The 24392-nt window shown below is 40.9% G+C and overlaps 1 protein-coding gene across 4 annotated transcripts in view; it reads left to right on the top strand.

Annotated features, from left to right (window-relative positions):
- Positions 1 to 24392, top strand: part of LOC116397864 (RNA-binding motif, single-stranded-interacting protein 3-like) — a 152968-nt gene that overhangs the window by 97914 nt on the left and 30662 nt on the right. For all 4 annotated transcript variants that reach the window (XM_031873738.1, XM_031873739.1, XM_031873740.1 and 1 more), the window contains 2 exons: positions 21751 to 21908; positions 23584 to 23663. In XM_031873738.1, coding sequence (XP_031729598.1) covers positions 21751 to 21908; positions 23584 to 23663 — 238 coding nt within the window. The remainder of the gene's footprint in view (positions 1 to 21750; positions 21909 to 23583; positions 23664 to 24392) is intronic.

Raw genomic sequence — 24392 nt, 5'->3', positions numbered from 1 at the left:
TGCATAATAGCAGTTACAGCAGCAGAAGCAGTTTTATCCATGTTTTCAAGTAAACATCTGTTGGAAATCTGTGAAAGAGAATCAGTTGTCACATCCTTAATCTGAACATTGTAACTGAATCAAAGCTCTATCAGGTGGAAATAGTAGATTTACACGATCATTTATCCACATAGCAGAGTTAACACCATTTCATTTCACAGCGCTCAAAAAGGGGGCATTATTCTTTTGAGTCAGTGTTAAAAGGTGTTGGAGCGGAAAGCATGTTTACACATTAACATCATTAATTAAGTTCAAATTCATTCGAAAACACAAGTTACATAAGTGAATGATTTAGAATAATCAAATCTACCATACAAGAATATTTAACCAAGTGAAGGGTGTCAAGAGAGGACCAGAGGCGTGATGAGTAAAACCAGGGGGTTATCATTTGGGCTTCAAAGGAGGAGAACATTCCAATAATCACCAACGAACAGTGAACCCTGGGCCCAGACGTGTAGTTGCAGGGTCACTGCTTCACGCACACATCCTTGATCCTTGGAGTGCAGACTAAACTGAGGCCTGGCACTGTTCAATGATTAGAGCATACGTCTTGTTCTCTGCCCAATTTAAGTTAAAATCATACAAGCCTAAATTATTTGACTAGAAGAGCTCATTAAGCATGAAGATTTTACTTTAAGTGAACACTGATGGGAGGCAACTGCCCGCCGTGCCAGAATGAGTTTTGAAGTGCATGTGTGTGTGTGTGTGTGTGTGTTACAAGTTTGTGCCCTTGTAACAATTTAATTATAAACACATCGGTTGTATAGATATAAAATCCACAAAGCATGGCCCCATCGTGGGGCGCCAGCGGCAAGCTCTGTTCAGCTTTTGCAGAACCGGAGGATTCCTTCCACAAAGTCTGGGGGACGGTGGAACAACCAGAGTTCTTGAGTATCGGATGGAAAGTCATTTGAAGACAACATGCAGGGCTACAAAGTAGTGTACCCAGGGATACCACCTAGTCTGCATCATGTGGCCAAAGCCAAACAGGCATTTTCCTGATGTGTTGCTCATCATGTGAGGGATGTGGGGGGTGCAGTACCTTAAAAATTGCTTGGATTACCAATAGGAGAGTGCGAAGCAGCAGTATATTTCACAGGTCTGAAAATCCAACTGCCAACCTCAAAGTTAACCATGATTAGAGTACCTTCCTGACATTACCCATGAATTAATTATAGCACAGATGAAGCAAGATTAGACTGTCTGGTGTACAGTATATATAATTGTGAAACCTTTATCCATTAAACCCTGCAGATCCCACTGACGTCTTCTTTGTGACAGTTGTATGGTTTGGGTGTGAAATAAACAAGATGAGGAAAATACAGCAACCCGAGATGTGAAGAGAGATGAAACAGTGTGTGCGTGTGTCACTTCCTCAGCCTTCTTGGTAATTACTGTTGACCTGAAAGATGATTACTGCTACAGCTGTACACTCCCCCTCTCTCTTGCCTGCTCACGCACAGCTAGTTTTTTCGTCTCCCTGCCTCATTCTCACTTTCCCTGCTTGGAACTGTATCTTTACGGTGAAACCTCTTTTAACTAAGAAGCTAAATGTCAAAATGTTAGTTAAATGTTCTCATATTCCAAGGTTACATTCAGACTGCAGGGATATCCGATTTGTTTCTCCAATCAGATCATTAAGACAACCTGTCCACAATCTTATTTGCAAGTGACAAGATGGGATTAGTGTGTCCAGACTTCACTCTGCATTGGTTTGCTGTGGTAATGTTAAAGGCGTCAGTAACTACGTAGCAACACTGGTGACGCAGCTTTTAACTCGAAAGCATGAGAAATGGAAGTCCATCATTTCGCCATCCAAACAGTCGCGCTGACAAGTCGCCATACGATTGGAGACGCAATTCAAACAACCTCTAGATGTGGTTTGGATCCATTTCACAAACAAAAAAAACGCAGATCATGTTTTTTATTTTGCTGTCCAGACTTTCTAAAATCAATATGGATACAATTTGAATATGACAAAAATGGAATTGAGCTGGCAGTCTGACCAAGATCTTAAACTTCCTCAATTACTTAGAACACATATGTCATGAGTGTGTGTCTGTTTTTTTATTTTTTTATATTACTTTCTATTCCATTTTTAATGCTTTTCCTTGTGTCCATGAATCCTGCTTTGATATAAAGAAATTACATGCTGGACTTGACGGAAAACAACTACTGGTCTGTTTTAGCGCCTGTGCGTGTGAAATATTTATGAAATCTTGTCATCACAAAAGACTGGTCCTACCAGCTAACAGCATGTAGCATTATTAAATGATTGTGTATTAAAATTCATATCAGGCGCTACTTTTACCATGCAAACAAAACAAATAAAACACACTCGGCTACGGATATGAGCACTGTGTGTGTGTGTGTGTGTGTGTGTGTGTGTGTGTGTGTGTGTACAATAACAGTTACAGAGGACCAAGGTCACTATGCTAATTAGAGAGATGGTACCACTGGCAGTGACACTTCACACCTCCCTCCCTTCTCTCCCTTTTTTTCTTCTCCCCTCCACTTCGTCCTTGGCACCTCCCACCTGTCTTTCCCCCTCTCTATTTCTTTCCCTCTTTTTTGGCCTAGTTTGTTCTCTTCATTTGACCCCCCCCCACACACACCTCCCCTCGCCTCTTTTTTTTTTTGGTCCCACCCCCTCCTCTTGTGTTTGTCTGCAGCAGGTGCTGCAATGCCTCCTCCAGAGTCATTAGTTACAGGGTTGAGTGAGGACAGATAGTGGATAGAGAGAGAAAGAGGAGGGGGGTCTGTGTGGGTTGAGAGAGGAAGGCTCGGTGTGATGAGAAAGAGAGAGAGGACACACACACACACAAACACATGTAAAGTAAACTTTGTTGCATGCCTGTCATTTATCAGCTCTGATTAAACCCTTTGGTTCGTCCAGTTGTGTGCTTTCTTTCTTGCTCGCTGTCTTTCCTCTGTCTTGCGTGCGTGTCTGATAAAACCCAGATGCCTGATGTTCTCTTGAAATGGTTTACTGATGTATTCAGTGTGTGTGTACTAGCTTGCATCTGCCTGTATATGCCTGTATATTCTGTGTGTGTGTGTGTGTGTGTATTTGTCTGACAGCTGAGGTTAGTGATGGGACGAGGAAGACAACAGAGCCGACTGACATGTGAAAAGATGAGAGGAGACAAAACACATAGACAGGACGACGTGGGCATCTCTTTCTTTCTCACCTTTCTGCTTGTTTGTCACTCTCTTGTCTCCTTCTTTCTTCAAACTGTGCACCTTCTATTTTTTTTTTTTACTTTCCTTCATCTTTCACCCCTGTTTGTTCAAATGTTTTTGTTTTTCTTTGCGTGTTTCATCTTGCTCTCTTTCCCTCTTCGTGCCTTTCACAGCCAGATATAATACACTATCCTTTCAGCAGCCAGCATATATAATGTGGAATGTGGTGGCGCTCTGCTTTAGAAAGCAAACTCTGTGACAGAGATGCAGCATCTGGAAATAGGAAGACCTACTGTAAAAGTGTGGCTGTGATAATTGTCTGGTTTTATCATCTGTTGTGAATTTGAAAATGATCGTCCTCCTATCCATCTTAACCTACTAAAACATGTACATTACGAGAGTACACAGGGACAGGGAAGATGTGTTGCTTAGATCTACCACTGCCAATGTTGTTTACACTGCAAGCTTGTCTCTGGACAGTTGAACAATATTAAAGGCTAACTGGAATTTTCTCTTTTTTTGGTAAGGAAGTATAAACTACCACAGCTATGGGGATAATTTTTCAATTTTTCGAAAAAGAGGATGAATTCGTTTTTGGACATGTTTGTGGAAACAGCCGGCGTTGCTAGGACATGCAGTAGGCCTATTAACTTCTGTTGTGTGCTTCTAAGTGGAGAATACCATACTGTATAGTGTACAAATGTTGATGCAACTGGTAGTTTCGTTAGCGGTTAGCCAAACACACCGTCCAAAAAACCCCAAACCAATAGAAGTGAGCTGCCGAGCAGCGGCCGAGAGGTAGTCAGTAGTGTATGTACTGCTAGTTGTGTTAGCCGTTAGCCAAACACACTGTTCAAAACAACAACAGTGTGCATATTGTATGTGTCTCTGGGCGCAGAGTAGCGGCTGAGGGTTGTGGATGCACTCAGCTGTGCTATCACATTTTGTAACACATTATTAAATAGTTATAAAATCTATTTTATAATCTTAGATAAGACATTTGATTAATTAAAATGTTTCTTTTCTTCCCCATGTGCTCCATCCTTGTGTCTGGTTCAAGGCAGAGTTGACATTGTAAAAGAATGTAAAATGAATCAGTGGAGGACAGCGGACTGGCCAAGGACGTGTGCATGCATGTGTATTCACAGCAAACTCCAACGTAAAAAAAAATGAATGTGTGTGCCTGCACATGCTGTACCCCTCTGTGTGAACCTCTGTCTTTTTGTGAGGCCGGACCACCGCTGGTCCAACAAAAGCAGAAGGAGGACAATGGGGAGAAGGAGGAAGGAAAGGAAGAGAGAAGAGAAGGGTGGGAGGGAGCCTCGTAAGTGAAACCCAATCGAATTAAATGTAATCTGACCTGAATGCGCACAACCATCAGCTGCTCTCCAATCTTATTAACCCTGCATTACCAGCCCTGGGTTGTGTGTATGTCTGTCTGTGCAGGTGGCTTTTTTATGTCAGTGTGTGTGGAGGAGGGAGAGAGATGGAGCAGTTAAGTGGATGAGTGAGAAAAGAAAAGGAAGAGATGGATGTGATGGGAGGAAGAGAGAGTGTGAGAGGCAGGGAGATGGAAAATGAAGATGAATAATGGTGTTTGGGTGATTAATGTGCCTCTGTGGCATTGCTAATGAAAGAAATTACATTTCTCATAATAACAGTAATCACAATAATTTCTGGTGACACTTAACAGTTTCTTTATTTTGCTGCATTAACTTGTGTACCATACCATTACAAGGGATGGCACGCGAACAAAAATCTGGGATATAATGCTGCAGCCACAATTTAAACCTTAGTGATTAGCCTAACATTCTTAATAGGGTGTGACAAAACTGTGTAAACACGAGGAGTACAAACTCAAGAACATTTATGCCTCGAGTATAATTAACAGTTGTTAGCTACCAGTGGGCCTCTTGTTTAATAACATACACATTTCAGATTCCTAGCACAGAATTAAAGTCTAGTTCAATTCTGCTTCTGAAAAATGATGCATCACTGCAGGATGAGACACTACATCATTGAAGTGAAGACAATAGGAAACTGGCATGTGAAAGAACAACTATTTTATGACTGCTTTAACTAAGTGCTTGTGTTGCCGCTTGTTATAGTACTTTATGTTACCTTGCATACATAATGATAGCCTGCTTGGACTCTTCAGCACAGAAAGAGACGTAATATTTTTTGAAGTTAATTTGAAATGGAGCCCTTCAGAAATGTATTCAGCCAAATTCAGAAATCTTCAGCCAAAAGCCATCCAGCCAAAAGTTCCCAACTCATAAATACTTTATGCAGTGTGTTCATTAAAAATTATAATTTTAGTACTTAAGGCAGGAGTTGTGCCTTTTCTGAGATGCAGTTTGCCAGAGCTGTCAGAAGAAAAAAGGTTGACAGACAAACTTAGGGTAGCCAGACATGAATAATCTCACAGAGGACATCATGAATACAGTTAAATTGGGATGTATGCAATCTGCTTCATCTGTTTTATGTAGTTTGACAACATCTTTCTTCCATGTGTGTGAAATTTTCCCAAAGATCGTTTTACTGAGACACGTTCTTTGAGTTCTCTCTGAGTTCTCTCAGAGTTCTCTTCCCATCTGTTTAATTCAATCAAAAGTTTACGGCGGCTGGAAATGTTCAAATGTACCACGTCCTGTGTACCAAAGGGTGTTTTTTTTAGAAAGGTGCTAACTACAACTTGCAGAGATTAACAAAAGAGATATTTTGTTATATGAAGAGGTCCCGGATTATTAATTTAAGTCACAGATTATGTATTTTTTTATACCTCATAATGTGCCAATGTCTCTATGGACAGCAGCAATTAACACACTGAATTCTGCTGTTCTCTGCATCAGGCCTGAGAGCAGAAACGGAGGGTGGTTGTTAAGTGGTGATGACTGCACTCTGTAAGGAATCGTCCCAAGAGCTCCAAAGCTAAATTTTGTATTTGAGAGAAAAGCTTTGAAAACTTCATGTTTTTCGACTTTTAAGGATCTCCGCTGCTTTATGAAGAACCTCCTCTTTTTTTAGAGCGAGTATGGTAATATGGTCCAGGCTCCGGCATAGAAAAAGTACTACAGCAGATAATCAACATCAGGGCCATGACATGAGGTCATGTACAAGTATAATATAAGTCCACACTGCATAGTCAGCACAGTTAATTATAAGACAAAATATAATGTTGTTCATGCAGTCATGTTTTCTCAACGTATATGAACATAAACAAAATACATAAGAGGCCATGGAAAAAATGTCTCCCCCATGCCGAATTAGTATGCTAATAGCAACACAACATAGTGTGTGAAATGGATTCAAACCCAAGTTTTTCCCAACACGAGCACTAATACACCCAGAGTAAGTTAATGGTAGATTCTGAAACAAATGTGGTCTCTAATTTGGAAGTGAATGAAAGCATTACATTTCCATAGCTTCCTATTTCAACAACACAAAGCAGTAGGCTACAACGATAGCATTGTACTATCATTTTAGAAGAAAATTAGATAACGAGCTTCTATGGGGCATCATTATGTTAAAATTAGGTGGTTTCTTTCAACTGGTGAATGCCGCATTTAGGATTGAAACCCTTCATATTCAGTATCACTCCAGCATTACCCTAGAGGGGATGGAAAACAAAGAGCAATGAGGGAAATATTGCCACGAACAGAGGAGGAATAGAGTAGGCAGCTGGAGAGTGGGGGTGGTGCTTGGTTTGATGGAGCTGGGTAGAGAACAGCTCTATAAGGACGGAGATAACTGGAAAACACTATAAAACGCCTCTCCTCACATTCTTTCCCTCTGTGGAATTAGCCTTTGAGTGGGCTGCTGGAGCGAGGGAGGGTGCATAGAGATTGATGGAGGGAGGGTGTGGGAAGCCCAAACTGTACTGAGGGAGGATGGAGAGAGATGGAGTGAATATGGAGTGGGCAGCTTGAACTCTGAGAGGGAGGAATCCAGAGTGATCAAGTAGAAGGAGGAAGTAAAGGAAGGAAATAAAAGGCTCGAAGAAACGGGGGGGTTGATGAGGAAAAGAGTGTATTCCTCGCACACACTGTGGAATACATATGAATGAAGTATATAAATGGTAGTAGGAGCGGCTGACTGAAATGTCCCTCGTCTATGGGGACATTATATGAAGTCTATTTTCTGATTGGCTGTCTGGTCCCCACATCTCTCATTGTTATTAGTGGCCAGGCATGTTTGTTGTTCATCATTGGGCAGACAGCAGAGTCGGCTAGATTCAAAATCCGATGGCATAATTCAGCCATCGATCAAACTTTGTGGACAGCAGTAGCCAAACTGCTCCTCCAGACAGAGAGAGAGAGAGATCTCTCAGAGTAGAATATCACAAATCAAGTGCTGTAACCTTTTAGTACGTCTGAGTCTGCACATGCCCACTGAAAACCAATGAGGCTTTTTCCTCTTGCCGTGCCTATCAGCCTGTCTACTCTACCTCTTCAATTGTCTTTCTTTTTTCTTTGTTTACTTCTCTTTCATTTTCTTTCAATCACACATCCCCATTCCACTTCTTCCTCTTGAGAAGTTTCTCCACTGAGTTTCTCAGGGTCAGCTGTCTTGTCGATCTAAACGGGGATGCTCCAGGAATCATGATGATGGTTGAATGAGACACCTGCAATGCCTGCAATGAAAGATTTGCATGTGTACGTCTCTGAAGTACATCTCTGTAGCTTAACAGTCAAGATATAAGCAGCACTTTATAATTCAGCAGTAAAGGATCCGTAGTTCCAGAGAAAACTGTGGCACTAACAGGCAAAGGTTATCCAAAGAGAATAGCCGCCATTGCCGATCTTTGCTCTTCTTTCAGTGAAGAAGTACTCTCCAGCTTTATGTAACTAATGCTATTGTAGCATCCGCGCTAACCTCTTAGTCGTGGTTGTTGTCAGATGTGTCGTCTAAACCATGTCCGTAGCTCCCCACAGGACGGTTATTGGTCCGTGCTCTCGCTTGCCGGACACATATGCATTATTTGATGCCTGACAAGATGGATTTCCATGTGATATGTGATCCTGCAAGTCTCCCATGATCTTACTAAAATTGTACACATATACACTATTTTCTAAAATATATATTCTAATGAAAACTGTGCACAGTAAGGGTGAACTGATCTTTTAAATTCATTCAGATAGATTACTTTACTGTACTTAGCCACGACTGAAGTGATTCCATTGAGCCCCCTACAGTAAAGTCTCTTTAGCACAAGAGTACTTTCCAGGCTCAGGTGTACAGAAATACATTCACGATAATACTCAAAGTGATACATTTAATGTCAATTTATTTGACTGACACTGATTGGTCCGTGTTCTGGCTTACTTGAAGACTGATGGATTTTCGTATGATATGAGATCTTGTGACATTGCGAGAATCCAGCTATTGTACAGTTAAAAACTAAAACTGCTTTTAAAAAAACACAGTGATGAATCTGTACAATATGTACTTTTGTAGGTTTACCTTCATGTTACAGCTAAAAATTAAAATAATAGATTGTGACTTGAGCTTAGAAGAACCAATTGACTGCCACCGGCAGACCATTTTCAGGAACATTCACATTCTGACTACAGAGGGCAAATTGGACATTAGCAGCCATGGTCCACTGAGTGGATAAAAATTCCTGGCTGCTCTTATGAATGTTAAATATAGAGGTGCTTGGGTCTATGCTCGCACGCTATTATAGTAAATCATAAGTAATTTCTTCTATTCTGTGTGTGTGTGTGTGTGTGTATGCCTGTGGGAGTGAGTGTACAAGAGTGTGTGTTGGTGATAAGGTCATTATTAATATGTTGACTGGTTAGTGATGGGTTCTTGTTTTATCAGATCTTATATTAGTAAATTTGGGGTTATGGCACTGCTGGGAGCCGAAATAGAGCACCGGCCAGTTTGTGCCGGGTGCTCGTATGACGGAGCTTTAACGAGGCTTTGTCTCAGGAGGACACTAAAGTTGCTCAATTTGGTTGGTTTAAGAACCCTTGTTAGAGCCTAATGGCTTTGTAAGAGGGGAGGATGTGGTTTGTACAGGTAAAATGAAAAGATGAACGTGAGTGTGCTATCATGACGTGTCCTTGGTGGAGGATATGATGGTAATTAGGCTGCTGTTTTCTCAATGGTGTTACAGAAATGGGCCTACTTAACCTCTTGGCGGTGTGTGTGTGTGTGTGTGTATGGATGGAATCTGTGTGAGCACTTACCGGAGATGAAACAGTTTGATGCCGATGTCTGTGCATGTGCATGTGTCTTTGCATGAGTGTGTAGGAGTGAGTGTGTGTAGCTGCCCTTTAGTATTTGCTGACTCAGGCTGGTTTTCCCTTTCTAAAAGTAAATAACCTTGGTCCACCAAGCTGTCAGTTGGCCCCACGGTGCCCTCCTCCCAACATCTAAAGACGGCGAGAAAATCTCTGCTTTCACATCTGAGCTACACAGCAACACACACCACCAGCTCATCTACAGAGAGCCTGCGTATACTGCAAAGAACTTGTATCTTCAAAAAGCCACCTTCTGTTGAGAAGCTGGTACAGTTTACATTCTTTTATTCTCTGCCAGCATATTAAATGAATTCCCCTACATATTGTTACATGTTGCTTTGAATGTGTCGTCTGTAGCACAGAGACTGTTCTTCAACCAGAGGGCTCGGGTTCAAACTCACTCACGTTTGATGAAGAGGATCCTTTGCCAAACTTAGAGTCTGATCCAGTGGCTACATTTTTTTTTAGTTTTTCATAAAAAACACAACGGCAGCCAATGGAAAACCAACATCTCACTGAGCGAATCCCAATGTTTAGTTTTGAAATCCAGGCCAGTGATTTCTGTATGGCCAAAGCAAAGCAAGCCGATCCAAACCAAAGCACAATTTAAGAAAGGAATAAAGTTGGCAACGCTGTTGAGTCACATAACTGTTTTTGTGTTTAGCTGTTTTTTATATTGCTGAAGTACTGTGGATGTATATTTTTGAGCAATTATGTTTGTGCACTACCTGTTAACCTCTCCAACCCTTACCTTTCCTTTACTTTTAGCCCCTATGTTATCTCTGTCTCTATATTTCTGTCCATCTATGTATCTATCTACTGTTTATCTCCCTCCTTATAGTATAGTCGGTCCGGCTTTATCTAGTTCTATCGTCATATTCTTCTCACCAGTTGTTTTTCTCTCACTCTTTCCCTCTTGTATTGCTCCTCTCGCTCACACTCTCTCTCTCTCCGTCTCTCACTCTCCCGAGCTATCCCCCCGGAGGTTAATCCCTCCAGTTTCAAATGGAGATAACCATGGCAACAGGCCACGGCTTTTCGAGCTTTTGGGTCTGTGGGACAAAGGCATCGATCAGGCTGAAATAGTGTCCGGTGTAGAGTGCAAAAACACACAACGTGCACACGTGTACACACTTTTTTTGCGTGGAGGCAGAGCATCCACTAACCCTGACTTTGCTGCTGAGTCACTCATATTACACTGTGTGAAAATCAACCAGGTACACATGTGGCTGCCGTTGTTAAATCGATACATTGTTAAGTCTAACAAATCCCTGGAACAGGAAGTGTTTAAAACGGTGAAGACAGAAACAGGGAGAACATGAACAATGCTATTAAAGGTGAATAGAACTTTAAAGATTCTCTCTATGACATTCACTCATTCCATGTTCAGGGCCGTGTGGAGGCAATAGAAATGACCTGAATTTTGAATTTAGCACCTTCAATAGCCATTTTGGGATGTTTGAATAACAAATGAGCGATGCATATTTGAGCCGTGAAGTTCTCTGATGTGAACATCAGCCCAGCAGTCACGAGGAAAATGTGTGCAGGCAAAATAACCTTTATTATAATAATTACCTTTATTTTGATTGCACCCTGGACATGTCAAACTTTCCATACAACACACTAATTAATTCACACGTATTCACCCGCGCACACACACACACACTTGACCTGTATGGCTGAACTGCAACGTGACAGATGTAGTGAGAACATCACAGTTGATGAAAAAGACCTTTTATTGAAGTGTAAACCAGTATTTCTCTCCTCCAGGACTTTATCGCCGAGCATAGCAGGTGTGGGTGGACATGGACAGCTGAACTCCCCAAAATACAGCAAGTCAACCAGCGCTTGTGTAGCTTTTATAAGTGCTGCAAGTGTTATATGCCCTTGGATGATATGACAGTCTCATTTTTAGACATTTACCGCAGCGCAATTAAGGTGAGAATAAGTACGGAACCTTTGCCTTAAAGCCCTTCATTTAGACTGTAGCGTTTGCAATTGTTTTCCACAAATGTTCAAATGCAGGAAACAACAGATGCATGGTTGGCTTTCTTCAGTCATCACCAAGACTGGGATGAAATTTGAATCTGAAAATAGACTTTTTTTTAAACAGCATTTCCCCGCAATTATTTTGCCATGCATGCATGTAACATGACACAATGGGAACACCAACCTTGGTCAGACTCACATGGCTCTTTCTTCTCTCTGAGCCAATGTGATTCTTGTGTCTGAGCCAGTGCTTTGTGTTCTAATCACTGCAGTGCCGAGAGCAAAAACCTACTCCTCCCCTGCACTTAACGAGAACTTTTTTTTAATTTTGCAGTTTCCCTTTAATTTGTTTTCTCTCTGGCTGTGACTCTTAACTTCATTTCCCAATAATGTGTCTGAGGACAAGCCTCATGCCATTAGCGGGGGGGGGGGGGGGGGGAGCCAGAAAAAGAAGAAAGAAAACTTTCATTCAATAAGTTTGTCGAAAAACTTTCATTACTAATTTTCTCTTTTCTTATCCGAGAAAGTGCTTCCTCAATGATAATCCAGCAGGCCTTCTGGTTTATTGCATTTTTCTAATGAAATGCTCCGATACAGACAGACAATCAAGGAGCAATTTGGTGAAAGGAGAAGAGAGAAAAGGGGAAATAGAGGAGGCAGAGCTTAACTTTATAAACTGTTATAGTAGGAAGTGTGGGTCATAGAGTAGGTTGCAGATGGTGCACACAGGATTGCAGGGTTTGAGTCTCTCTCTTGACCAGCTGACCACTTCTCCCCACCCCCCATTTCCTGTCACTTTCTACAAGATACTGTCCAATAAAGCAGAACAACCATCACTGTGCAAAATGGTGACTTTAGCAAGAAGCTATAGGACTGCTGATGAAAAAGACAGCTATCCAAGTCACGCTTGAGTCAATTATTGTTGCTGCAAACAAAAGGTATTGAATCAAGTAAAAACCACATGATTTGTTTTATTGTCTGTTTGTATCAGAAAGAATAAGAAGGACCATTTAACAAAAGGGACACAGAAATGTTAGAAACATCAATAGGCAATACTGTTTTGATTTTTCCATTCAAAAACATTGACCCAGGAATCAATTTTGGTCTTCTTTTATTCTCTATATCTCTGCAGCCACTGGGCCTCATGAAAGACTGAAAGACACACGATCCATTTTGTGTTTCTCTGCTGATGATACACCACTTTGTATGGACCTAAAACCTGGTCAATTAGTCAATGTAACACAAAATATGGTTGTTTATCCTCTGGAAAACATTTGACTTTAACCTTTCTTGTGAAAACATTTGGCTTTTTATTTCAACTTGTTTGCACTTTTGCAATCGTGCTGCTCGACTTTTAAATAATTCCAAGAGACATGAACATATTATACAGATTCTTAGGTCTCTTCACGTAACATCAATACGTGTTCAAATCAGTTCGGTGGATATTTAAGGCATTGAATGCATGGTCAAGATACTGTAAGATGTTAGTTATTAGCTGCAGCAAATCCTGAGATTCTTATGCATCAATCAATCAATCAATCAATCAATCCTTCAACTCACTTCACCAAATGATGAACTCCCTTCTTAACCAAATCACTATCCACTTTTAAACAATTCTGAAAACATTATTTTAATGACTTTTAACTTTCTCAGGTCCCCTTTGATCTACTTCAATTACAACTAAATGTAACCTTATTATAGTATTAGTATTATAATATTTTTTATTGTTGCATACAGTTGCTTTTAACTCGGGAATAGTAAAACTATATCGGCGACAACTGTATGTAGTTACATTTGACAAATCAATTTTTCAGTTCTGTTTATCATTCCTTTCTCTTCCTCACTTCCTTTTCTTATCTATTTAATTTCCATTCGTTCACGCTTCTCTTCCTCCTACCTTGCTCCTGCCTTGATTATCTCAACCCAGTGTGAAGCCTCTGTTCATGGCTGTGTAGATGTTTTTTTTTAATGGCTGTTAGTAGGCCTGTGTGTACGTGTAGCTGCCGTCGTTAATGACTCCTTCTGAACTCCCACGGAACAGGCCTCACAGGGATGATGCAGCTTCAAATGCAGACTCACACACACTCGCACACAACTCTCTCTCAGAAGCATCATCAGGGTGTGTATCTGCAGAGTCAGAGACAACTCCCCTTATTGGTTCAGGACTCCATTAATCATTTAGAGTGAGGGTTTCCCTGAAGCCTGCTCTCTTTTCAAGCAGACAACACAACATCAGGCTGACGAGACCTCGAATGACACTGAGACACATTTATCAGACGTATAAGAGATTTGTTTGGAAACATTTTCATGAACTTTCAAGTCTAGTCTTGTTTTTTCTTTACTTCAAATTGGACCTGTGGGATGGGATGCACTGTTATCCTGAGACACAGGACATCTGTGTTGCTTTTGAATGTATTTTATTCTGGACTAGCATTTCAATCAGGCCCATCTGGATTTAAAGTGGTACAAGTTCTTGATATCTTTGTAGTATACTTTGTAAGATTTTTAGATCCCTTGGCATGCGGTTAAGGTTAATTCTCTAGTGGAGGTTGGGCGTTGTCTAATAATTTGGTTAGAAATAAACAGCATGAATGAAAGTGATGGGGAAATATGGCCCAGGTTGAAAATAACTTGATTATCCAGTTAATAAAAAACAGAGAAATAAAGGCCGGAGAGGTTTTGTGTAAATTTAGCAAAATGCTTTTCTCTGCCAGGCGCTTCATTACGGGAATTCCTGACTTGGAGAAAAAATGAAATCTTTGCATGAGCTTTTATTGACCTTTAACACCTGCGTGCATTCATGTACATGCTTTAGCATGTTTATTCTGTTAACACACAGCATGAGCTTTACTGTGTGTGTGTGTGTGTGTGTGCGCGTGCCTCCCAGATCATCCGTCTGCATTCCAGGTAATTAGACTGACCAACAGCTGAGTCCCATTAGCCTTGATTACAGCATTGAGTACTACGGAGGAGGGGAGAGAGAGAGAGAGAGAGAGAGAGAAAAAAGGAAGAGGGCGAGGCTGAGGCATGTTTGTGTGCTGTACAAACTCAGTATGTTTTTCAGGCATTATGCCTGTTATGTGTGAGTGTAATCCTTGTGCATGGGTTTTATGTGTTATATCAGTGCCTTGGCATGGTTCGATGCTGGTCTCTTTTTTTCTATGTTCATAAGCATGTGTTTCACATTTCACAGCATTGCTCTTCAAAAATGTATTTTTCTCAACTGGCTTCCCACATGTGGCCACTCAGACATTTTACCAGTAAACCAAAATTGTAATCTCAAACCCAAAATGGATCACAGGCCTGTTTATGATTGATTCCCACAAGATAAGAAACATCATATTTTTTCAAAGAGTCTAAATGCCACATTTGGGATTTTGGCTGAAAAAAAGTCCAGGAGCGAGCCATATGGACGTAACATCAACCAAATAACCACAGGAAATGAAACCACTTCTACTCAGCTGTTAGGAATCAGGCCCATTCTCATGAGTTATGTTTGTGTGGTCCGTCTGAAGAATAAGATCAAAACAGAGAAGAAACATTACAATTGCGGCAGAATGTTGTTTAGCCTATCTCGGCATCTATCCATCTAGTATTTTCCTTCAAATCACACTCAGGGGGAATTGACACTCATGACGCATTTTGTATTCAGCCTACGTTTGTTTTATACGCCCAGGGTTTTTCTATCTCTCTATATGTCCACCTCCAACCTGTCTCCCTCCCTCTAGCCTTCTTTCTCTCCCTCTCTTCTATCTCTGTCCGAGCCTCTCTGATGGCTTCGGTGTCTCAGGTTCGGGTGATTGATCCTATAGCTTTGGACGGCTGGCAGACAAGCAGCCTGCACACTGGTGTGCAGCACTGGCTGCACTATGCTCTGACTCTGTGATGAATTACTGTCCTTTTAATACGCACAGTAGAGACAGTGTGAGTGAAAAAAAGAGAAAGATGGCATGAGAAGGGAAGAAGCCATGTTAAAATTGCACTAATAAAGAGAGGACAGTAGGGAGCAATGCAAAAAGGGAAAAAATGATTGAGGGCTGAAGAGAAGGAGAAACAAACATGCAGATAAGTGGGTGAATTAAGTAATACCTGCATGTGTGAGTAGATAATATGAGAACTGTGTGTGTGTAGTCCCCATTATCTAGAAAGGCCTCTCTTATTGCTTTAAATGAGTCATGCAGAGGGTGTTGGAAACCAGAGGGAGGAAAAATGTCCTGCCCGTCATGAAATTGAATTAAACATTGAAACATAGTCAGTCTCTCACTTAGTCAAGTGTGATGCCATTTCTTTGAATAGTCAGGGTTTCTTTTCCGCTTCACAGCCACTAGAGAGCCACAGAGTGGAAAACAGCTTTTCTGCTTCTGAATATTTTCATAAGTATGTCATCACTTGAAAAGCCTCTAACCCCGGTTTTGATGATGCTTGAGCATTAGCTCAATCCTTAAATTAGCTTATAGGTAAATTAGCTCTGTAGCCAATTTAGCACAGCAAAAACCTGGTGTATGATTCACAATGTTCGCTGATCAATCGTGTTTTCTATTTCTGCTTGGAAATGTATTTCTTGGAAGTTGAAGGGATGTGACAAGAGCGATGAAGTCCATTCCGTTTTGTATTTTTGCATATGAAAGCCCAACCTCTGGAGATATTCAACACACAAACACATTGAAGAAATATCCAGCTGTGGCCCTTCTTGTGATGAATAGGGCATACTGTACAAGCTTTGGGATCTCTTAACTTGAAAAACATACTTACTTTGCAGTAGCCTTTAGGTGGCTGAAACATGCAGCAATCTTTCAGCAACTTTGATCATATTAGATATTTCCATATTTTATGAAACATGTTGGTAAGCCATCAGGAAAAGTGGAGCCATGCAGCATTCAGATAATATACTTTACATACAAGTTAACATCAGCTCAAGAGTTATTTCACAGATGGGTTGTGTGTTCTACAATTGAAAGGACATACATCACAGCTGACTAAAATAATGTCTTGCATGTGGTTTTTGTGCACCACCTCTTTGTTTATTTTTATTTATTTGGAGGGTCCCATTGAGATTTAGAATCTCTTTTCAAAGGGGGTCTTTGCCAAAACAGCAGCATAAAAGTTTCACACATAAAAGCAAAATAAAACTTTTACATAAAAGCACAAATAACAAACTTAAAGACAAAACAGCAAAAAGTAAAAAAAACAACTTTTAAAAACAGGATTAACAGAATTAAAACAAACTGCAAATTACTCCAACAAACTGGAGTACCATTCAGTACCAGGAAGGTACAGTGTACAAAAGACCTTTGTACTGTTTTTAGCATACTAATAGAATAATCTAGTTTAAAGTGTCTCTGCTCACACCAAGATTAGGGTTTGAGGAGTGACGTACATACCTTGTCCGCGTGATTGAAGGTTGCAGCTACTGATGGTTTTGGGAGTCAGTAGAGGGCAAAGATATGGATGCAGGTCGTGCAGTATAGAGTAAAACTGTTCCATTTTGTGGTTGTATAAGGAGGATTAACCAACTTTGTAAAACAAACTGCAATGATGTGTGCGGAAACATGAATCAGAGACAAATTGTAACGCAGAATGATATTTTGCATGCGTGTATAAAATATCACCAAAATCAATTGCTGATAATTGCAAAAGAAAAGCAGCATTTGTTTCTCTGGAAACCGAACTTCACCCTGTGCTTCTCAATCACCTTCATTTTTAAAGCAACATGCAAATTAGAAGCAGTAGCAGCCAACAGCAATTCAGTATGAACTGACCAGAGACTAAATGTTGAGGCAATCAGTATCCAGTGTTGATTTCACTGTGCCTCCAGTCATCATGAAGATGGAGAAATGTGTATATCTGCATGGCTAATGAAACCCCAGGGATTTCAGGGTTTAGGCTTCATGAAGTATTTATGGTATGCTCATTAATTATTGATTAAGCCGTTAGAGAGCATTTAGACACCCAGACAATCATTATGAAAGACTAGATCTTGGCTTGAGGAAGAGGAAGAGGAAGATGGAGGAAGGCAGAAATGCGAAGAGGGAAAGAGGTTGCGGTGAGGGATGAATGGAAATGAGGACTAAAGATGATGTGAAGAGGGAAATGAAAGATATGGAAGAGGGAAAAGAGCAAGGAGACAAGAGGGAAAGGAAAAGAAGGAGGGGAAATGCTGCTCTTTAAATATTAATTAAGCATTCAGACAGCAAGGCTAGCATTATAGGAGATTAGTTTTTAAGAGGAAGGGTGAATAGTAAGAAAGGGGGGAAAGGACAAGAGGAGGAGGGTGAGCATGAGAAAGGAGGAAGTTAAGGACGGTGGCTGAAGGAGGGCAAATGAGAAGGAAGAATACATGGATTAAAGGAGGAAATGAGCAGGATTGCGCAAAGACAAGCTTGAAAGGTAAGAGGAAGGAGTCAACATGTAATGAATAGAAAGTCTCATTTCCCTAATCACATACTGCCTCTTCATGGAAGTGCTCTTTCAAGTTGTTTTCAAAGCATTTCCCGGGCCTATGTCTTCCCTTAATTTTTTCCATCCATCCGTATTCAAATACCCGCTCATTCCTGTTCAGGGTTGTGGGATACTGTGATGTGTCATTTGTTTCTGTTGTGAAGTGTTGCTATTTGAGATGCAAGCGGGATTGCAAAGGAGTGTGACATTCATGTACCGCCTCATCTCATATCCATCCGTCTAGTGTACGGACCCAGCCGCTGTTTTGCACAGGTATTTAACCGTTGCTTTGCCCTCTCTTTACCCTCTAGCTCTTCAGCGGGTGCTGTTGCATTGCAGGGTAACCAGGATGGTGGCATGATAAGAGGTGCGGACCTGCTATAATGATGCAGCAATGAGGTGTAATGGGCCTGAAAACACAGGCTGACTGGCTGGCAGGCAAGCCACACAGTCAGGGAGAGGCACAGTTGGTGTGAAGCTGTTTCCAGCTCATGACAGATGTTACAGTGAGAGAGAGAGAGAGAGAGAGAGAGAGAGAGAGAGAGAGAGACAAAGAGACGGAGGGAGAAGGGGGACAGAGAGAGAGAGAGAGAGAGAGAGAGAGAGAGAGCAGTGAGTCATTTGCTACATGCAGAGTGAGAGATCCCTGAGAAGTAACTTTATGCAAACGGCAACTTTGTGCAAAGTCAAACAGAGTTCATTCACATGTGGGTGCTCCAAAGCACTTTAGTTCGTGTCCCAGAAGTACTTGGTGTAGTGAAGTACATTGTGATTTCAATGAGCCCACCCCTGTTGATTTTGTACCCATCTCACCCTTGATATCCCTGGATTGAGACATGATTTAAAAAAAAGAGAACTATGGATTTTCAGGAAGGCAGAGACATGCGTATAATCAGCAGCTGGAGGAATGGTTATGGCATCCCTCTTGTTCGCGTCAAATCTGCATTCATTCGCCTTGTTATAGTAACTGCAAAGTGTACGGAAAATGTGTGCAGAAACAAAACAGCTGACCCACTTTCTTTGCTGAAATTGGGAAAACCACTGTGAGATTTTGTGCGAAACATATAGACTCTGGATGAAATTAGCTTGCAACCCCATTGACCACAGGGATAGGAAATCTTCTGTTTTACCGTTTAATCTTTTTTATGGCTTGCAGACACGGAGAACACGATTCTATCATTGTTGCCTTCATAGACGGCCAGAGGAAATTCTTCCACACACACAGAGTAGCTGTGGGTTAAAAAACATCCTTTGTGTCAAGATGAGCAAGTTATTGTTGATAATGATAAATGCCACAGCCACAGAGAGTTCGAAGCACAGGGGAGTATAGCTGCAGGTGTGCTCAGGAGCTAATTTATTTGAATGACAGAAACTGACAGATCTGCAACTTTAAACAGTGCGACATGGCGATGGATGTGTTTTTGTTCCTTCAGTGATTTCTCCACTGAATTCCTGTAACTTGGATGTGCAATGGTACCTTTATGAGCTTTAGCCTTATTAGCTGTAGGCAGTGTTTCACTGCTGAATCTTCTCTTGGGCATTTCTTTAGAGCCTTAAAGTTCTCCTTTTTACTGTAAAGGTTTCTCACAGCAACTGAGTATATAAATGTCCAGTTTTTCCAACCCAGGCCTTATTAAGCCATTATTTCTTATAGTGCATAGCACAATGCCACTGAATCTAACCACTGCACTGCAGTTTGTCACTCGGTGCAAACACATTCCCATGAGGACTTGTTCGGGCCTTCGCTAACCAGAATATATCTTGATTCCATCAACAGAAGTCTCACAGTGTAGTGAGGTATGTCTGTATGTTCTGGTGATAATGAGAAGGTCACACACCAAACACACACCAAACAACATTTGGTGTGTGTTGAAAAGCAGTGAAACTATAGGTTAGCAGGTTTGTGATTTCAGTAAAAGGTTGATGGTCTCAGTGACGGAACTCTTTAAGATCAATGACAGGTTCCACAGCTGTTACGCATGACTCTATGCCTTTGATCTCGCTGCTTTCATAAATGCATGCATGAACAAGCATGTGCTCAAATGTAAAAGATTACATTCAAAGCCAGTTGCCCTGTGTGGGACAACAACTGTGCCACTCTGTGTATTGGACACTCTGCCAAAGGAAAATCCCTGCTGACGAGGAGCGATATTCAGAATCGGAGAAGGAAGGTGCAATATTTCAGACTTCTTCACTGCAGCTTCTCTGCTTATTCTGAGTCACTGATTACATAGATGGCTTTGGTCACAGTCGGACAGATTTGGAACTCCCACTGTTGAAATCAAACAACTCTGGTGCATACGAAGATAAAGCCTCCGTGGATAAAGGAAATATTTATGCTCAGAATGAGCCACATATGGCGTCTTTTTTATCACCGAGTATTCACCCAAGAAAACACACGCACACATATACCACCAAAATAAACTTTACGGACTCTAACTATTTACTTTGAAGAATTCAGCATAGTTCACACAATACATACTTTTGGTATCTGTTTTATTTTCCATGACAACAGCGGAATCAAATGTACGAACACATTCCAGCGCTGCACAGGGTTCAATGTCAGTGTGAAACCGGCTTGGGTTTGTGCACATGAGATGAGAAGAAAATGAAATATGTGAGACACTACTGTTGGACTTGAAGAGCAATCAGATATCATGTATTTGAGACTTTCCAGGCACTTCCGAGCACCGATCGTAGTATAATGTGTTGTGAATTACGAATCTGAGTTGCACTGGACCGTCAAGATCTGCAAAGTTATTACAAAGGCCATAATTGATACATTATGACATAGAGTAGAGATAAAGCCAACACAGCAGTAAAATATTATAAAGTATTGCAACATCACCGCAGCGTTTACAGAGGCAATCTGGGAAACTATGTATCCAAATAGTTTTATGTAATTATGAGAAGAGTCTTGAAATCATGTAGTTTAGGTAGGATTTACAGAAGACGTGTGTACTACACCCCCTTTCCTCTCTCCGTCACTGCTCCTTTCTAGCTGTCTCAATAGAAAAAAGGAGCACACTCCACCAAACCCTCTCCTGCATTCATCCCTCTTTATTTTCTCAGCACACATGCACACACAGGCTTTGGTCTCCTGCGGAGGATCATTTCAATGGAGTGCTGCTAAATAGAACAAAAATAATTGAAGTATAACAGTCTTACTAACTGAGAGGCACATTAGGAGGAAGTTCCCTCATTGCCTTGAAAATGTGTAATGCAACTCATTTAACACCTATGAATCCTAAGGGGGTTTACTTATTGCTTCAGGGGTTCTGTGTGTGAAGCAGCTGCGCTGCCTTTTCAGTAAAACGTTTATTCCTCTTTTGAGGAGAGTCTGCCGCTAGAGTTATATATTCACAGATATTTTGTAGTGGGATATTCAGTCATAAATATGGAAATAGAGAACTTAAACGGGACTGCCTCAGCCTTTCATGCACTCACTGCTGCAAATCCAGGTTTTGGTGGAGGGTTATAGTAAACTCTTTTATTTCTCTTCCTTCAGTTTGAGCATTTTACATACTAGAAAGTGACAACTAGTAGAATGGCAAGTGAGGATACATCCAACATCTGTACTGTTCACAATCACAGCACATTTCTATGTATATGAACTGTTGATCTTTCAGAAAATAGTTTTGTGAAGTTTGATTGTAAGAATAAATAATAAGTGTCTCTTTTGAGACCCTGCAATTATTTTCAAGGTTGCATAGAGCATTTTCAATCAGTGCTCAAGTCTCTAAGATTAGACCGAAATATGCAACTTCTCCTTTCTGTCACACATTGAAACTTTTGTCTGTGCAAGATAAAATGAAGTGCTGATAACTATTGTCACTGTCTCTCCCAACAGCAACAGGAGCAGGACCCCACCAACCTCTACATCTCAAACCTGCCACTCTCCATGGATGAGCAGGAGCTGGAGAACATGCTGAAGCCCTTCGGTCATGTCATCTCCACACGGATACTGAGGGATGCCAACGGCCTGAGCAGAGGAGTCGGCTTTGCTAGGTATGCACAGAGAGAGACGCGCATGCACACAAACTGTCACTACCGCTTATGTCTCTCCGAAAATATTTTGTGCACCAAAAAGTTAGCAGTTCAGTCTAATAAACTTCTTTCAGGAACTCACGACCCATGGGGCACTAAGTGGTTAGACTATTTTCTTTGCGTTTGTTCTAATCTTGTTCTCTCGTCATACAACACTCATCTTACATTGCTGACTCACTTTAGTGTGCCTTCATACATTAATTGTGCAAATCTCCCAATTTGAAACATCTGAGTTCATGATAGCCAACTCTGTTTACAGTTCTTTTAGGTCTCTGCCATATAAACTGGATGATGATTGTTCTGCCTGCAACCTTTCTGTCTGTGTGTTTATTTTATCATTAACTCATTTATTTTCTGTTTAGCAGTTTAGTTATGTCGTTAGTCCAATAAATATTTCATATATGAAGAACTTGATCATTTGATTTGTGTGTATATGAATTAATCGGTCCCTCACACCATAAGAAGAACTCCGACGCAACCCTGAGATTGAGATTTAATTGATTAATATAAAAAAGTTTTTATCTCCAAAATTGTGTGGCGTCCTAAATTTAATCTAAAGTTAAATGATCTTACTTATATTAATTATGTCTTATCGCGGAAGCTGAGCACTATCATTCTTTTTATACTAATAAATGGGATTATGATTCATAATTGAGTTATCAATAACCGTTACATATTTTTTATATCAATTCATTATTATGTATTAAAACTGCGACAGGCAATAGCACTACATCAGTGTGTCAGGAACTGATTTTACATTTCCCACTGTCAACTACTTTCTGTTGCTGCTGAAAAAAATAATCTTAAATGCCAATTGTTAGTCACATCCAGATGTATTTAAATGTTTTCTGTTGCTCGGTGAACTATAATTACTTATCAGGCACAACATAATACGCATTCATAGTTATCACTCTATCTCACATTTCTTTTTTCAGTGTACATTACCCTGAGTTGACTGCCTGACATTTACAACCAAAGGAAATCTTGCTGTAATCATACAACTGCACATTCCTGTACCATTGACTCCTTCACCCTCCTTTGTGTGTGTGTGCGCATGTGTGTGTGTGTGTGTGGTCTTCTCAGTTACACCGTGGAGCGTGCCAGTGATTAAAATGCAGTCCATTCAGGGTCACCGGCTATGTGTAGAAAACCCAAGACACACGGAGACATGCACGCTCACATACCACAAACACACACACAGTCTCTCCCACACCACCATTTTTCTCCCCCACACACACACACACACACACACTGTTTTTTTCTTGCCAAGCAGGCAATTAGTCATTGAGCTGTGATTGGGTGAGCAGAGCTGAATGGGGGCAGACAAAGAGGACATGACACACGACAGATCCGACTGAATGGAGCTTTTAAACCCGGACAAAGGAGAGGAAACCCCATAGAAAACACACGGACACACAAACGCACACACACGCATAGGCCCACCTCAGGCATTTTGCTCAGGCATGCAGAGACAAACGAGCACAACAGGCAGGCATTTCATGTACTCGCCGTATTGTGGGACAAATCTGCATGCACACATATCCACATTCAAGAACCACACTATCCTTCATGTTGAACAGTGACAAAAGGAGCTGATTGTCCTCAAATAGCACTTCTGTCTTTCTCTCTCTGTCAGGATGGAGTCGACAGAGAAGTGTGATGTGGTGATTCAAAATTTCAACGGGAAATTCTTGAAAACCCCTCCAGGCATGACAGGTGGGTGTCGATCACCAACACAATTGCGTTGCACTGGCGTAGCTTGTGTTTTTCTATAGTGAGAGCAAGGCGTTTTTTTGTAGGTCAGGGTGCACATAAAGATGCAGCACTATGTGGCATCACAGACTCAATCTTCCTACAAAGCACCAAGTTTGCTGCACTAGAAGACTATTTAAACAGGTTATTTTAAAACGGTTTGCCGACAAGCTTTTAAGGCACCTCTAATAAGTTCAAAGGTTTAGTTTGTGTTGATAAAAATGTATTGGAGGTCATACTTTTGGTTCTTACATGTCTTGTCATGTTTCACCTGTGCACATCATTGTGTTGATATGTGCGCATCATGACAAGGAGGAGAGCTTGCATGAATGGGTCTGAGTATTGTTTGAAAATCTTTAATACTGGTACAAAAACAGTACCGCTACAAACACTATACTTATCTTCAATACCTTAGTTTGAGGAATATAAAAACAATTTTCTGTTATTTGATTTAATACACCCATAACTGTCACAACTATCATATTTTTATGAATGAATCACATAACCAGCTATAGTCACATATTTGTCTTTTGGTGTAACATGTACAAGCCCGTGTCCGTGCGAGTGATAATATATCAGCATCATCTATGCTGCTCTCTTTCTCTCTGTCCCACTCCTTAGACCACCTTGAGCTGATTTAGTAAGAAGATCTCAGTGATTAATTGAGTATTGACTGTGCAAAACACAGATTGA

This window comes from Anarrhichthys ocellatus, unplaced genomic scaffold (genome assembly GCF_004355925.1).
Source record: "Anarrhichthys ocellatus isolate YVR2014 unplaced genomic scaffold, GSC_Weel_1.0 scaffold74, whole genome shotgun sequence".
In the NCBI taxonomy this organism is placed as follows: Eukaryota; Metazoa; Chordata; class Actinopteri; order Perciformes; family Anarhichadidae; genus Anarrhichthys; species Anarrhichthys ocellatus.
This window is presented reverse-complemented; position numbering and strand designations above follow the sequence as displayed.